The following is a 17,540-nucleotide window of genomic DNA, read 5'->3' as shown; positions in this document are numbered from 1 at the left end:
ACTTTCAAAATTAAAACTTAGTGTTTCGTGGGCCGCAGCCTTCCATCCATTTCATTAGAGGCTTGCACAGTGGGCTTGCTCCCATACAAAAACCAAATTTTATTTTATTTAAAAAAAAAAAAAAAAAAAAAAAACCTTTTGTTCCTTTTGTATATATTTTGCTAATCCAATTTGATCTCGGCTAAAATATGTTGGATTTTTGCCTTGAATAACGGAGTTTTAATTCTGCTTTCGCCGAAATCGGGTATTCTCTCTCCTTTTACTCTACTCAGCATGTCCCTTTCCATATGTTGCATTTTAATTCTTTCCATATTTTGAAACATTGAGGACAATGTTTAGTTTAGGTTTGGGGGTATAGAGTAGATACCATGATAATTTGCTATAATTGAAAACGAACTCCTTCTTCTTTTTGAAAAAATTGAAAAATTCCAAAAAAATTAAAAAATCAAAATTCAAAAAAATTAAAAAATGAAAAATCATAAAAAATGGAGCTCATTTACCTTGAAATGTTGACTCTTGTGCAAATATGTATTTTTATTAGGAGTCTTAGTCTAGATATTTAGGCACCCTGATTCTAGCACAATTCACATAGTGATAAGAAATTTGCACGCGCACGATCTATCAATACATGTATGGCCTCGATCTTCAAGGTGTTTGATATGAAGTTACGATTGCCAATCACTTTAGAATACTGAACGAAACTTGACTAGCTTGTTCTTTGGTTGGTTGGGATAGAAGGTGGAGGTTACATTAAGAAAGACAACCATCGAATTTAACTGGGTGCATCAAAAAGGGCTACCTCTTGCAAAGTGTCATGTAATCTTTTGTTTCCTTTTGTAATTATATCAAAAGTGTTTCCTTCTTCCAAAAAAAAAAAAAAAAAAAAAAAAAAAAAAAAAAAAAAAAAAAAAAAAAAAAAAAAAAAAAAAAAAAAAAAAAAAAAAAAAAAAAAAAAAAAAAAAAAAAAAAAAAAAAAAAAAAAAAAAAAAAAAAATCAAGTATTTATCAATTCCATCATCTCTTGTTCCAAAAATAAAAAGAGAATAGTCAATGTAAATAAGAGTCATGTAAAGAGTTATTTTTGTTGTTTCGTTGTAATAAGCAAGGAGGGTGTATGCCATTGATGTACAACGCGAGTAATTGTGAAATACCTCCAACTCATTCACAATTCTCGTAAAGTCCGGACAGCTAGCTAGATTTCGACCTCAGTTCTTAGCCTGAGAAACTATCTCTTGGTGATTAGTAGTCATAACTTCAGATCTTTCTTTACACATGTGTAGATACACTTTACACTCTTATCACATGTCCTTATTTGTTATCAGTGCTAGGATTGTGCCTTGATAGCTAGATTGACATCTCCATTTTGCTGTGAGCTTCTACTGTTTTGCACATGTCACATTTGACGGAATATGAGCTTATATTTTGTCATTAGGTTTTGTAGGCACACCTCTGGTAAACCTTCACGAGACTTCAACTCGTCCACTAGGGACACTTAGTGGTTTAAAAGGCTTAGTGCATACGCTAAATGCATTCGAGAGACCAGCGACAGTGGTATAGTTAGGATTTCCTTAGTTTTGTTTTACTTGAGGACAAGTAAAATTCAGGTTTGGGGGTATTTGATGAGTGCCAAATATTGTATATATTTATCCTTTTTTGTTGGCATTTAACTCATCTTTTATGCATTAATTCTACATTTTATCCCATATTCTGTATTTTCATTGTTTTCAAGAATAAATATTTTTCTTACTTAATTTTGCATTTTTAGGTAACAAATAAAATCTGGATGAAGTGCGGAGCGGAAAAGAGCAGAAAAGTATTGAAAAGCCGGGAGAAATCACGCAAGGAAGCCGCGAAGAATGGTGCGCACAACCTCATTTTCTACACACAAAAACGCCTCCGTTCTCAGCCATCAGATCAGTTCTCAGAAGCATCCGATGGTCGCTCCTTCATCGCGCATCAAAATCTGAAGCTCCTATCACATACCATAGCACCTAAATTCTAAGCCTTCAGATTAGATCACATTTAGATCCTACGGTCGCTTCTTTGCCTTCCCATCAAATCTCGATACTTCCGCTTAACACTACAGCACCTAACCTCGATCTTCGCCGTTAACTTTGTTGTATTTCACAATCCAACGGTTGAAGTGATTCATCTCTCATACCACCGTTAGATCTACCAACCATCTTCACATCCAACGCGTCTCCTCGCTAGACATCAAAGTTTGATGAACCCGCTCAACACCTTAGCCATCGAACCCATCGACCTCAAGCCAAACACCCTCTTCTTCCCAAATCATTTTCTTTCTTTCTTCTTCTCCTCCACCCGACAGTTGCAGAGCTGCAACTGCAACACCATGTACGCCACCACCATCTCTTCCATCACCACCTCGAGCTTCACCATCATCCAGCTCCCTAGTATTTCCCTTTCTTGTTCTTAGCATCAACCCTAGGTGCTACAGATAAGAAAGAGAAAAGCTAGGGCATCAGTAGACGCAATTGGGAGTTGTGGAGCTGAGGAGGAGCAGAGGGAACATCAACAGGGCATGGGTCGAGCTTAATTCAGAAAATTGGTGAGAGAATTTGATTTTCCCCAAAATTTTAGGGTTTCGAATTAGGGTTTGTATTTTTTGTTGTAAACTATAAATAGGAACTGATGTGTAGAGAGAAAACTGTTCTTGGACTAGCCAAGTTTCCACCCAATTTGGGTTAGGTTAATCTCAATTGTTCCTGCACTTTTAATTGCTCCTGTTAGTTGCACTTTTACTTTTAATTGCACTTGTTCTTGTTCTTGGTTTTAATTCTCTGTTTATATGAATGTTCACTGTTAGTTCACCATATTGTTCACTGTTGTTGTCATGTTAGTTCACCATGTTGTTCACTGTCATGCTCACTGCCATGTAATGTTAGTGTAATGTTTGTCATGTTCTAAACCATCATGCTAGGGACTTGATGAATCCCTAAATTCTTATTGTGTAGTACATTGATCATATTGCTTTAGAAGGTTAAACAAGTTTAGGAAAGACTTGAACTTAGTTCATCATCACCTCACTTTCACAATGTATGCCAAGTATACTTTGTAGTTAGGTTCATGAGCTGTTGATAAGCTGCAACTCAAGCTGAATTCATAATCCTTTGACTAGTTGTGCTGTAGAAAGACAATTAGTGCTTTGGAAAGAATACCATAGTTGTGTTTAACTTTCTATAGGAGAATACATAATAAAAGTCAGAGTGAATTCAACCCCTAGTTCCCATCCATAATCAACCTTCCCTGTCATCCATAAATCCATCTTCAACTGTTAGTCTTGTTTTCTTTCACTTGTTTGTTTTACCTGCATTTTCTGTTTTGCATTTTCTTTACTACTTGCTTCCCCTCCTGCCACTTCTGTTGCATTTCTTCTACTGTTGCAATTGCTGCTGCAGCACTTGTGCTGCTGTGCTTTCCCTTGCTGCTGCCACTCCTTGCCCTGTAGCTGCTGTTGCCTCCTGCATCTGAGCCTCTGCAGCTGCTGCTGCCAATCCACTTCTGTGGCTGTTGCATTGCTGCTGCTTGCTTTGCTCTCCAAGGCTCACTTCACAACTGAGTCCAAGGCCCTAAGCCCAATTCACAGTTGAACTGTTGAGCCCAAAGCCCACCTTCCAAAAACCCAATAGTACATTAAGCCCAACACTTCCAAAGGGCTTCTAAGCCCAAAGCAAATCTAGGAACCCATTTAGCTAAAACACTTCCGAAACACACCCGATCTCTGTGGATCGACCCGTACTTGCACGAGCTACAACTGACGACCGTGCACTTGCGGTATTACTGTAGGCCCGTTTCCATTGCACCAAATTTATACGCCTTTCCGGACCTGCCAAGTTTTTGGCGCCGCTGCCGGGGATTGGTGCTGTGTTTTATCTGTGTTTTTCTTAGCTATTTTGCATTTCATTTCATAGCATTTGCATCTGCATCTGCTTCATTTCATTTGCTATTGGACCTGCTGATTCTGAACCTGTTTTTCCTCTGCTGGGACGCCACTAAGGAAAAGAACCAAAACCCAACTGGGTTTTTGCAACAATATCAGAGCAGCTGGGCTGTGCTAAAAAGGTAAGCCTAAACCCATTCAATTGAGAGAACCCAACCTGTGGGCTTCCAAATTTCTTTAATTGTGGGCTTGTAATAATTAACCCAATTTTTTGGGCTTTTTATTTTTCTATTTTGGGTTTGTAATAATTTATTTTTGGGCTTGTTTGTTTAATTTGTGGGCTTGTATTTATTTTGTGTGGGCTTGTTTAAATTCTTTCATTGGACTTGTATTTTGGACTCTGGGTTTAAACCCAGCTGAGCTTGTAACCGATTGTGGGCTTGTTTCCACTCAAGAGTGGACCTCGAAACCAAAGTTTTAAAACAAACGTCGGGCCTTAACCAACTGGGCCAAATTAAACTTTCAAAATTAAAACTTAGTGTTTCGTGGGCCGCAGCCTTCCTCCCATTCCATTAGAGGACCAACAGTGGGCTTGCTCCCAATTTCAAAAACCAAAAATTTCTCCCATAAAAACCAAAGTTTTCCAAATGTTTCCCTAAAAAACCAAAATTTTTCTTTTTCCCATCAAAGCCAAATGTCTCCCGACAAAACCAAATTTTTCCCAAAAAGTCCAATCCCATTAAAAACCAAATTTTCTTGTAGATAATGTGTTAGTTAAATTTCCTTTTGTATATATTTTGTGCTCATCCATTGTGACTCCGAATATGTTGGAGGTTTGCCTTGGATAACGGAGTTTTAATTCTGCTTTCGCCGAAATCGGGTATTCTCTCTCCTTTTACTCTACTCAGCATGTCCCTTTCCATATGTTGCATTTTAATTCTTTCCATATTTTGAAACATTGAGGACAATGTTTAGTTTAGGTTTGGGGGTATAGAGTAGATACCACGATAATATGCCATAATTGAAAACAAAACTCCATCTTTTTGAAAAAATTGAAAAATTCCAAAAAAATTAAAAAATGAAAAATCATAAAAAAAAATGGAGCTCATTTACCTTGAAATGTTGACTCTTGTGCAAATATGTAATTATTAGGAGTCTTAGTCTAGATATTTAGGCACCCTGATTCTAGCACAATTCACATAGTGATAAGAAATTTGCACGCGCACGATCTACCAATACATGTATGGCCTCGATCTTCAAGGTGTTTGATAGGAAGTTACGATTGCCAATCACTTTAGAATACTGAACGAAACTTGACTAGCTTGTTCTTTGGTTGGTTGGGATAGAAGGTGGAGGTTACATTAAGAAAAACAACCATCGAATTTAACTGGGTGCATCAAAAATGGCTACCTCTTGCAAAGTGTCATGTAATCTTTTGTTTCCTTTTGTATTTGTATCAAAAGTTGTTTCTTTTCAAAAAAAAAAAAATCAATCAAGTATTTATCAATTCCATCCTCTCTTGTTCCAAAAATAAAAGAGAGTAGTCAATGTAAATAAGAGTCATGTAAATAGTCATTTTGTTGTTTCATTGTAATAAGCAAGGAGGGTGTATGCCATTGATGTACAACGCGAGTAATTGTGAAATACCTCCAACTCATTCACAATTCTCGTAAAGTCCGGACAGCTAGCTAGATTTCGACCTCAGTTCTTAGCCTGAGAAACTATCTCTTGGTGATTAGTAGTCATAACTTCAGATCTTTCTTTACACATGTGTAGATACACTTTACACTCTTATCACATGTCTTTTTTGTTATCAGTGCTAGGATTGTGCCTTCGATAGCTAGATTGACATCTCCATTTTGCTGTGAGCTTAACTGACTTGCACATGTCACATTTGATGGAATCTGAGCTTATATTTTGACCTAGAACTTTGTAGGTACGTTCTAAGCAAACCTTCACGAGACTTCAACTCGTCCACTAGTGACACTTAGTGGTTTAAAAGGCTTAGTGCATACGCTAAATGCATTCGAGAGACCAGCGACAGTGGTATAGGTAGGATTTCCTTAGTTTTGTTTTACTTGAGGACAAGTAAAATTCAGGTTTGGGGGTATTTGATGAGTGCCAAATATTGTATATATTTTATCCCTTTTTGTTGGCATTTAACTCATCTTTTGTGCATTAATTCTACATTTTATCCCATATTCTGTATTTTCATTGTTTTCAAGAATAAATATTTTTATTAATTAATTTTGCATTTTTAGGTAATAAATAAAGTTCGGATGAGTCGCGGAGCGAAAAGAGCGGAAAAGTAGTGAAAAGCCGGGAGAAATTACGCAAGGAAGCCGCGAAGAATGGTGCGCACAACCTCATTTTCTACACACAAAAGCGCCTCCGTTCTCAGCCATCAGATCAGTTCTCAGAAGCATCCGACGGTCGCTCCTTCATAGAGCATCAAAATCGGAAGTCTCTGCCAAGCACCACAGCGCTGAAATTCCAAGCCTTCAGATTAGATGGTAGTTGAATCCAACGGTCGCTCCTATGCCTGTGCATCAAATCCCGATGATTCCGCCCAACACTATAGCACCTAACCTAATCTAGAACCGTTGACTTCGTTGTGTTCCGCATCCAACGGTCGCTACAAACTGCTTCTCTCCTAGCCATCCGATCTACCTACCATCATCACATCCCACGGACCAGATCGCGAAACATCATCCCTCGCTGAAACCGCTCAACACTACAGTACCAAACACCCTACACCTCTACCAAACGCCCCCTTCTCCCCAAAAATCAGTCGACCATCTTCTTCTTCCCCAAACACTCTGCAACCCCCCTGCCATGTCCTGCCACCACCAGAACACCACCTCCTCCTCTGTCTCCTCTGCCGCAACCATTCCCTCACCACCACCAGTTCCATCACTGCCACCACCATCTCCAACACCCGACAACACCCTAGCCTAGCTATTTTCTTCATCTCACAACCTCTGAAACCCTAGGTTTTGGGGTGAGTAAAATAGCTAGAAATTAGGGGACAATAGGAGCAGGAAGAGCATCAGAGGGACATCAAGAAGCATGGGTCGAGCAAATTTTGGAGTTTGGAAGCTAAATTTTGGGTAATAAGTTAAACCCTAATTGTACTGTGTAGTGATATTTTTTGGGGAAAATGTGTTGAAACCCTAATTTGTTAATTTGGGTATAAAAGGGAGGTGCTGTAGAATGAAAAACTGGTTCTTGGACTAGCCAAGTTTCCACCCAATTTGGGTTAGCTTAATTTCAATTGTTACTGTTATTATCTTGCTCCTGTTACATTGCACTGTTAACCATTTGCATATGTTTTTATTGTGCTGTGTATGATGTTGTTGTGTGTATCTGTTTGATGTTTGTTAGTTTAATGTTCTAAATTCACCACTAGGGTGAAGATGAAACCTTAATGCCACTGTGTAGGAGACTACAATTCTGGCCTCTCATCACATTGCTCTCACATTGTATGTCATGCATATAGTGTAGTTAGGATCCCCCTGTGACTGAAAGTGCAGCAACCCATGTGAATTGCTTATGGTCCAAACCTCAGACTAGTTATGCTTTAATCAGATAACTAGTACCTTGGGAGGACATTTTGGTTGCAATTGGAATATCCAACTTAGTCTAGGTTAAGAGGTGGAATCAATGCCCTAGTTTGCCATCCATCTTCATCTGTTAGTATTGTTTTCTTTCATTTGTTTGGTTTTCCTGCATTTTCTGTTTTGCATTTTCATTGTTTGTTTCCCCTGCTGCTATTTCTCTTCCTGTTAATTGCTCCCTTTTCTTTTTCTCTTGGCCTTGTGCTGCTGTTACTTGTTATTCTTGCTGCCTCATCCTTGTGCTGCTGCTGCAGTACTGCTTTTTCTCTTGGCCTTGCAGACTGCTGCTGCTACTTGCACTGCTTGTGCAGCTGCTGTTCAGACCTGCAGTACTGTCTGCTGCTTCTCCTGCTGCTTGTGCTGCTACTTCTTTTCTTGTAGTGCACTTGCCTTGCTGTGCACTTTCATCTGCTGCACTGTTGCTGCCTTATTTGATATTTCTCCTGCCAAGGCTGCTGCCAAAGCTGCAGTTCCTGCATCAAACCACTACTACTGCTGCTGCCTGCCAAGCCAAGTCCACAGTTCAGCCCAAGTCCAAAGTTCAACTGAACCCAAATTCAATCTAGTGAAGCCCAAAGGCCTAGCTAAACCAAGCCAACTGAACCCAAAGGCCCAGATTCTTGACTGAAACAAAAGCCCAAGGTTTAGTTCACTAAGGCCCATTTCACTAAGGCTCAAAGCCCAGTTTAGGTTAAGGTTAAGACCCAATCCAATTCCACTGTGGGCTTAATCAAAAGCTTAAGTTTAAGTCCTAAGCCCATTTGCACTTCAAAGAACATACTGAGCCCAAGCTCAGTTCCTTTTATTGAGAACAAACCCAATAGTACATTAAGCCCAACACTTCCAAAGGGTTTCTAAGCCCAAAGCAAATCTAGGAACCCATTTAGCTAAAACACTTCCGAAACACACCCGATCTCTGTGGATCGACCCGTACTTGCACGAGCTACAACTGACGACCGTGCACTTGCGGTATTACTGTAGGCCCGCGTTTTCATATCGCATCATTTTTATACACGTTTCCGGGCCCACCAAAAGACATTATCTCATAAAAGTGTGGCAAAACATTTACGTCGACTTGCCTGCCTAGACGCAACTTGCACAGAGGTAGGAGAAAATCCTTGACACATCCTGCGTCGCGTTCGTTTTGGTACAGAGGGTGAGTAGTCACAACTTCAATGGTATTATCGCGACCATTAAAGTAGTATATCTACTTAATCCATGTCCCAGCTGCAGGTCTACGGGTGGAGTCCCCCACCCCCACCCCCCGTTCATCATCCGGCTAGTTGCAGAGTTACGGGGAGAGTCCCCTCTTCACAATTCTTCCATGACAGTTTACACGTTCACGGTTTACACAATACTGCTAAAAAGACAATCGAGAAATAAGAAAATCATCTCACATAGTTATTTCATATGGATCGCTGCTCTCCACGCACTTCGGTCGAACGCCAAGTCTTTCTCTAAGTTCTGTCGGCTCATGTCCCATTTAACAAGTTCATTCCACGTCATTTTTGGTCGGCCTCTACGCTTCATTATTCCTGTCGCACGTTTTATACGCCCTAAGTGAACCTGAGCATCTAGTGCTCTTCGTTGGAGATGCCCAAACCAGCGTAGCCGATGTTGGGTGAGCATCTCCTCGATTGACGCTACCCCAAGCTTGTTGCGTATACACTCATTACTGATTCGGTCATGCCTAAAATCTCGCTCACCCATTAATATTTTCTTCATCAAATATTATCATTTTTAGTTCTAGCTCATCAAGCAAAAGGATATACTACTTCAACTTCTCCCACAACGTCAAGTGAATCTATGCATCTTCAATAATATCTCACATTCTACTTTCTATGATCCTTTTGTAGATTATTAATTATTGTGTGCAACATTAAGTTCTCAGTATTTTGGGGTTCGGTATTATTTCTCTTAATTGAATGGATAAAATTATACGTGCTCCATTTCTATTTGAACAACACCGGGAACATGGCTGCCCAAGAAACCTTAAAGCTAAATGTTTGTAACACTGGAGATGAAGCACCATAAAATAACAACTAAGTGTTCTTTCTTTATAGTCAACAAGTTATTAGGTTTATATATAAATATTCGATATGTTCATGTATACAAATATTTATGAATATTTAGATTTTATGTATAAAAATATCCCCTCTACGGGTATCTGAAAGGTATTCTAGAGTATCCCTATCCTTTTTGCAATTAAAAAAGGGGGATACTTTAAATGAAGTATCTGATATGTATCCCCAGGTTTCTCCAAGTATCCGATACTAAACGTCGCAGATACAGATACATTACCAGTTTTAAAGTAACCGTGCTTCATAGGTTGCAAATGGAGAAGGTATGTCAATTACTCATACTGTTTTTTCCTTGAAGTCTATACCAAACTACACATTCATCTTAAACATATTATTTTGGTGCTAAATTCTGCTCAAAATCTTCTATCAGTTCATAAGTTCGCCTCACACAATCATTGCTCAGTAACTTTTGATTATGCTGGTTTTTATATGAAAGACTAGTCAACTAGGAAGATACTTTTGCAAGGACCTCACAATAATGGTATTTATCCTCTACACTTCATCAATAACTCACAAAATAAAGCTCTATTCGGTGTCACTACTATTCATCTGAAGTGTGGCACATAAGACTAGCTCATCCATCTTTCCAAGCTATGAAATATGTCTCATGTTTGTTATCTTTACCTTCTATTGTTATGACACATATCTTTCGTAGTGATTGTCAATCAGGTAAAAATCACAAATTGCATTTCACTTTATCTAGTCATTGTAGTTCTTGTCCTTTGGAAGTGTTACATATGGATCTCTGGGGTCAAAGTCTTGTAATTTTCATCTCTGCTGATTACAAATATTATGTCAATATAATAGATGATTTCTCCAAATTTTGTTGGATTTTTCCTTTATTTGATAAGCCAGATTTCAAGAGGATCTTCTTTGAATTCAAAGCTCAAATTGAAAAACAATTACAAATATTGTATCAAAACAATAAAAACTGATTGCGGGGGTCAGTTTCTGCATAATGAATTAATATCCTTTTGAGATGATATTAGTATTAGACATGAGCTTTCTTGTCTACATACACATGAACAGATTGATGCAGCTGAATCAAAGCACATACATCTTGTGAATATTGGTAGAACCTTTCTTATTCATTCATTCTAGTTCAAGTGTTTCTTTCTGGGTTGATCCATTCTCTACTGCAAATTATATTATTAACAGATTTCCTACAAATTACATTGGCTTCAAGATACCTTATGAGGTTCTATTTCACAAAGTTCCTGATTAGTTTTTTTTCCAGAACTTTTGGTTGCTTATGTTTATTCTAGTAAGTATTCCTTTTCTTCTGCTATTTTTGCTAAGATTCGACCTCCAACACCAACTTGTTTCAGTCAAGCTAACAAGAATCCAAATTGGAGACAAGCTTCGGTTGAAAAACACATTGTTCTTCAAGATGCAAATACTTGGACTAAGGTACCATTTCATCCTTTGATGAATCTTATTGGGTGAAAATGAGCCTTTAGGATCAAACATGAACCTGATGGTGCTATTGATAGATATAAAGCAACATTAGTTGTTAAAGGATTTCATCAACAAGAGGGTTTGGACTATTCTGAAACCTTTAGTCCAGTAGCAAAACCTACTACAATTAGGATACTTCTAGCCGTTGCAGTTAATTTTGTCTGGTCATTACACAACTTGATGTTAGTAATGCTTTTCTTCATGGAAATTTATCTGAACAAGTGTACATGTCTCAGCCTCCTAGGTTTGTTGATCATGGTCATCCAACTTATGCTTGCGAATTACATAAATCTTTATATGGCTTAAAGTAGGATCTAAGGGCATGGTATGCCAAATTGCAGCAAGTACATTTATCATCTGACTTCATCCTCTCCCCAGCTGATTATTCATTGTTAATCCAGAAGATTGGTTCTAGAATTACCTTTCTACTGGTATATTTTGATGATATTTTAATAATAGGAAACTCCGTCATATTGCAATGATTTAATTGTTCAGCTTCAGGGTCATTTTTCTATCTAGAATTTGGGTGACTTGCATTGTCTTCTTGGTCTTGAGGTCAAAAGGAACTCTACTGGTCTTTTTTTTTCTCAGACAAGTTACGCTTTAGACTTGTTAGATAAACACTCCATGAGTGGTGCCAAACCATGTTCCTCTCCAGTTCCACCTAGTTTCAAGCTTCGGCCATTTTATGGTGATGTTTTACTTGATCCAACTCCCAACAGATCTCTTGTAGGTGCTCTTCAATATCTTACACGGACTAGGCCTGAAATTTGCTATGCTGTAAAGCAAGTTTGTCAGCATGTGAAGTGTCATACTTTTGAACACATGATTGCATCTAAAAGAATTTTGAGATTTATAAAGGGTACTATTGATATGGCATCTTGTTCGGCAAAGGCTTAACTGCAGTGCATGGTTTCAATGATGCTGATTGGGAAGATGATACTGTTTCCAGAAGAAGTACTGATGGCTATAGCATATTTTTCATATCATGGTCTAGTAAGAGGCAATATTGTTGCTAGATCATCCACTGAAGCTGAATTAGAAGCCCAGCTAACTTTGTTGTTGCGGTTATTTGGATTTGCAAGCTGCTGAAGGATATGCACATTTTTCTCCCATTCTCTCCTTCTATACTCTGTGACAATCAAAGTGCTATATCATATTCATCCATTTCAATTTTTCACACAAGAATGAAACATGTATCTGTTGATTGTAATTTTGCGCGAGAGTTGGTTTAATCAAAAGACTTTCAGATTTCTTATATTTCTAGAATTGATCAAGTATCTGATATTTTTACAAAAGGCTTGTCAGGACCAAGATTTGCTACTGAAAATTCAGCCGTTGTCTGCCTACGAGGGGGGCTAATAGCAGTTAACTCTACTTAACACTTCCTTTACACTTAATCTATGTGTTATCACACATCCAGTGGTTTCTCTTATTGCATGCTGTCTATTTTCTATTGGTTTATCTATCAGGACGGGTTAACATTGACTGTATGTCAATGTATACATGAGACAGTCTTAAATATCTGCGTTTGTTTGTAACATAAACTGTAATTCATTTTCTCCGTTTTTATCAATCAATCAGAAGATCAGTATATGATTCTCTTATATTTTTCGTTTCATTCTTAATCAATAATTCATGATCTAATATTCATATTATTAGTATCTTGCAAAGAGGCAGTATCATAATATCCAGGCTATAAGATTATGAACGGAATGAGTTTTCCGACTTTAAGTTCATTATTGCAAATACCACATGTCCCGTGCGTAGCATAAATACAAATCTAAGGGATATTAAAACGGAATTCTGGTTAAAAGGATCCACTAATTATGCTTAGGCATTATGGTTCTCGTGTTAACATTTTTCTCATGCTAGCTAATGAACTGTCTTCACCTTTTTCTTTTTCTTTTTCTCTTTTCTCTTTTCTCTTCTAAGATCGGTAAAACTATCTTGACTTCGACTTTGATGACACGCTAAGCACTGACTACCTGATTGACCAAGGACGTGACAAAACTGTTTCTAGGGCCCGCCTACCTTAACAGAAAGTGAGCCATAAATCATTATTCATTTCCATGTAATGCGTAGTAGAAATGGTACGACAAGTGTTTAAAGTCGGTGTTCTGCAAAACAAATACTAGCACATGAAAGGAATTGTGAAAGTGGTTCACATCATCATGCTCTAGCTTTTATGGAAACCTACTCGAGTGGCAAACATCGCATGTCAGCGGACATAGTTAATGAATTATGTGCACCGTTGGAACTCGAAGATACCGAAAACAGAGCTTTTGATTAGTATTTTCTTCGCTCTAGTGTTGATGATTTCTAGTTATCTCGTACCACGAGAGATAAGAGAAGCAATTTTATTCCTTGAGGAGGACCACTAGACGTCGACATTGATAAGAAGCTACCGACTATGTTACCATAATTCCTCCCTACATTCACATTTGACGGTACACATGGTGGGAATGGGATGATTTAGAAATGGGGGATCTTAGGTGTCGGTGGTACAACCCTCCTCCTACATCCACAAAATCACATAATACGAGTACTATATTAACTCATGTGTGTCCCTCAAGAGTCCCCCACTAATTTAATGACTTGATGATATGGGTCCTGATGGCGGGGTTGAAGAAAAAGAGAAGAAACCAAGAATCCATTCCCTAATTTCAAACTTTAATTAATGTCGGGAACGGCTTTAAAAGAAATTAAGGAATAATCTAATTACAGTTCAAAAAAGAAGAACAAAAATCTAAGTTTGTGTTTTTCATTTGATTTGTGGTAATTAACAACTAGTTTCGTGGTAAGAATCGTTTTTTGTTGCATTCATTAGAATGAAATTAATTGGTCGGATTGACATGTCACGTAAACACTAAATGATAGATAATCAAACCGCCAGTTAAATTACTAATCACTTGATCAAGGCATAAATTTTGTACTCATTTTGTAGAAACTATTGATACACACTGATAGAACCAAACCGCATTTCTACGGTGTCAAATCTGCTAGATCCTGGTTTCAAAAAATAAGCTAAATAAAGTGTTTCTGTCACATGAAGCTGCTCATAACTTCCTGCCGATATGAGTACTATTGCAACTTCCATTTGCATCCCGACTGATCCAGATGAATATGAACTAGCATACAAACCAACGTTAAACCTACCGTTTCTTCTTGTATTGCACCCAATCCCAGTAATCATAGTACTTAATCAAGATGGTTTAAAAAGAAGAGCAACCACAACTAATAGTGGTAGCATAATGAATAGTGGTAGCATAATGGTTTATGTCTCATGGCTTTGAATTGTATATATATTCATAAAAGGGGCGACAACAACGGTGGTGGCAGAGAACAATGAGAGCAACACCAAGGCATGCAAGCAAACTCTAAAGAGGTCCAGAGTCCAGACTAGCAATAGCCTTTGTTATTACCCTCCCTTCTCATAACATAACGTAATTAAATAATTTAAAGGTATTATTAACAGCTAAACCTAACACACTCTTTTTCTCTCCAGTGGAGAACGCACCACTTTTCTTTCTTCTTTTTTTCTCTTCTTCATACAAAAATACTATTTCTTGGATCTCCTACAAGTTTATACTATTTCATCCACAAAAAAAGATAAGACTATGATACAACTGCACATCAACGTATAAATAAAATAATTTAACAATCTCTAAGAGTTTTGTTTTCCTACCTAACTTTGTGGCTTTATTTGTTGCTTCTCTTGTTGTTGTTGCTGCTGCTGCTGTGTTTGTTGTGGCTGCTGCTGTGTTTGCTTCTCTTGACGTTCTTGCTGTTTTTGCTTCTCATGTTGTCGGAGCTGCTGTTGTTTCTGGTTATGTTTGATTAAAAGTTCAGCATAAAGAAGCTCATTCCATAAGTCAGGAACTCCTGGGAGACACCAGTGACTACAATCCTGATACCTCAACGGAGATCTACGTTCCTCTTCTGGCACATTCTTTTTCCTATAAATTGATGGATGAGCATCTTTCCGATAGTCGGTCATTCTTGTAATGTTCAAGTACTTAACCGGTGTTTTCATGTCTTCCAATACTTTCATTTTAGGTGGATAAGCTGTTAAATACACATCATTCTTAATGGGCTCGGTCTCGTGATCACATGCACCACCAGAATTCCATTGGCCACCACTAAAATAAACAGGATAGTTAGAAAGATGACAAATTGCTCTTCCTAACTTCTTCTTTCAGTCACAGAGAGTGTATCTGGAATGAAGTTAAGATAATCTAAGAAACTAATACATGGGAATTCTGATCTCAGAACAAATTTCCTGATCGAAATCCCCTAAAACGGATACATTGATACGTAGAATGTAAAGGTGGCATTAAGATTACAGGTTTGTAAGTCAATTACCTGAAGTGAGAAGCTGAATAACCCCTAAACAGAACATGTGTCTTTGCAGGATTTACATTAGCATCAATCCATTTTGCCCACGTTAACAAAGCTTCATGAAATGCATCGACAACGTTCAACGATCCAAATACATGGTTCCCGACTTGATAATAATCCTTCCTACAAATTTGTTCAATAATTCAGTTATTCACTTTGAATAGTTCCTTTGTTTTGACTGACTTGAATTGAAGTTCTCATCTACTGATAAAGACAGAGAGCGAAATCAGCAGGACCGGTAAATGGATATGTATACATACCCCTTTGAAGTCTTATCATGAGTCCACCAATGTCCAGTGTTGAAGACAATTACATCTGCATCTTTATATATTGATGATGATTTCTCAACTACATCGAGTCGAAGGGTTTCCTTCTTGGTCCCATTAGTATCTGGCATTTCCCATTCTTGAACAAGGAATGGAGATCGGACAAACTCGATTTTGCAATTATAATCCTATCAATTCAAGCCAAATCCATAATCAAACAATAATGTTTATCTAAGAGGTTGGTGCAAGAACTAAGTAACAAACAGTTATTATAGCTGCAATCTGAACTAAACAAATACTAAACTAAACAATAAACAGAAAAGGACGAAATTTGGACTAAAAAATGCACTTAAAAAACCAATTAGAGATTACTAAGAACAGAAAAGGATAGAATACCTTGAATATAAAAGCAAAAGCACCTTCAGTTCGAAATTCACGTTTACCAGATGCTTCAAACACCTTGGTTTTATCTGGAACAGAATTTCTAAATATACAGACAAGTGATTCCCACATGTTCCTATTAAGAGAATCACCAACAAATACTAAACGTTTATCTCTCAATAACTCCAGCATATCTTTTCCCTTCAACCTGCATTACCACATAAATAAATGAAACGATTTTCGATCAATTTCATTAAATTTAACCAAACCCCCAACAGGAGAAGAGACTAACAATAAAAAAATACAAAGATCTCACCTTGGAATATCACAATCCTTTGGTTGCCATCTCATTCTGTCATAATCCTTATCAAGTCTACCGTTAAGATGACAATTAAATGATTCATCTATATGTGGGCAAGACCCAGGTTCGTAAAGTGGATATGAATCATCTTTCACCCAGTTTCCATCGTATATATTGCAATTCATCAATGAACCCTTCACTTTGTTCTTCGTTACTTCCTTTGTAATGTTGACAGCTTTGATGCCATTAGAGGAAATATTATTTGTGTTTTTCAGTAACGAAGAAGTAAAATTTGAAACTTTGTTCTTATCAACAGAAGGTGATTTCTGTGGTAATGGTGGTGGTGGTGGGACAATTGTTACCGTCAGATTCAACTTGGTCGGATTTGTTGATGGTGGTGTAACAATAGCCGTTGAATTACTGGTATTAACTGATCTAGTTGAATTTGGGTTAGTTTGTCGAGTAGGTTGAGAAAAATTAGGGAAAATGTAAGAGAAGTTAGATGGCGTAGAAGTAGAAGAAGAATCGGAAATTGTAGAAGAAGAAGTAGAGAAAAAATTATTAAACCATGGAGAAGTAAAGTTAGCAGAAGGATTAAAAGCAACAATAGCAGTGAAAATAACAAAAGCAAACATAAAACCATAGGCAAAAACTGTTGTTCTTCTCGTTTTCAAAACAGAGAAGAGATTTTTGATATCTGAAATAAGACTTCCTCCTCCTCTACCACCACCACCATCTCCATTAAAGGGTTGCTTTTCTGAATCTACCATGGTTTTCTTCTGAAAAGAGAAAGTCTGAACTGAAGAGACAAGAAAGAAGAAAGGAGATTTTGGTGAGACTAAAATGGTATTTCGTGGAGCGAAAAACAAGGTGGTAATGGGGGATATTGGAAGCAGAAGATTTAGGAAAGCTGTAAAGGCGATCAGCGTAATATTGGACAGAAATGTATATTGTATGGTCTTTATTTTCCCGTTAATATCAAAAGTGCCACTGATTTGAATTTAGGTGGGACATGTGGTCGGTCACTTGGACAAACTGAATTGGCCCTTTACTCTGCGAGTCCAGTATGGGCCTGTATCTCTGCATTTCATCTCACTTTCAACATTTTGAGTTCTTTTCTTTACCGTAAAATGT

General features: G+C 37.7%; 1 protein-coding gene across 1 annotated transcript; it reads right to left on the bottom strand.

Annotated features, from left to right (window-relative positions):
- Positions 1-14,344: 14,344 nt before the first annotated feature.
- Positions 14,345-17,327, bottom strand: LOC113322274 (protein trichome birefringence-like). Its single transcript, XM_026570336.1, has 5 exons — positions 16,422-17,327; positions 16,121-16,313; positions 15,719-15,912; positions 15,423-15,581; positions 14,345-15,199 (listed from the first exon to the last, which is right to left on the bottom strand). The coding sequence occupies exons 1-5, from the start codon at positions 17,174-17,176 to the stop codon at positions 14,746-14,748; spliced, it is 1,755 nt and encodes a 584-aa protein (XP_026426121.1). The 5' UTR covers positions 17,177-17,327; the 3' UTR covers positions 14,345-14,745.
- Positions 17,328-17,540: the final 213 nt, after the last annotated feature.

The sequence above is a fragment of the Papaver somniferum genome, chromosome 11, assembly GCF_003573695.1.
Source record: "Papaver somniferum cultivar HN1 chromosome 11, ASM357369v1, whole genome shotgun sequence".
NCBI lineage: Eukaryota > Viridiplantae > Streptophyta > Magnoliopsida > Ranunculales > Papaveraceae > Papaver > Papaver somniferum.
This window is presented reverse-complemented; position numbering and strand designations above follow the sequence as displayed.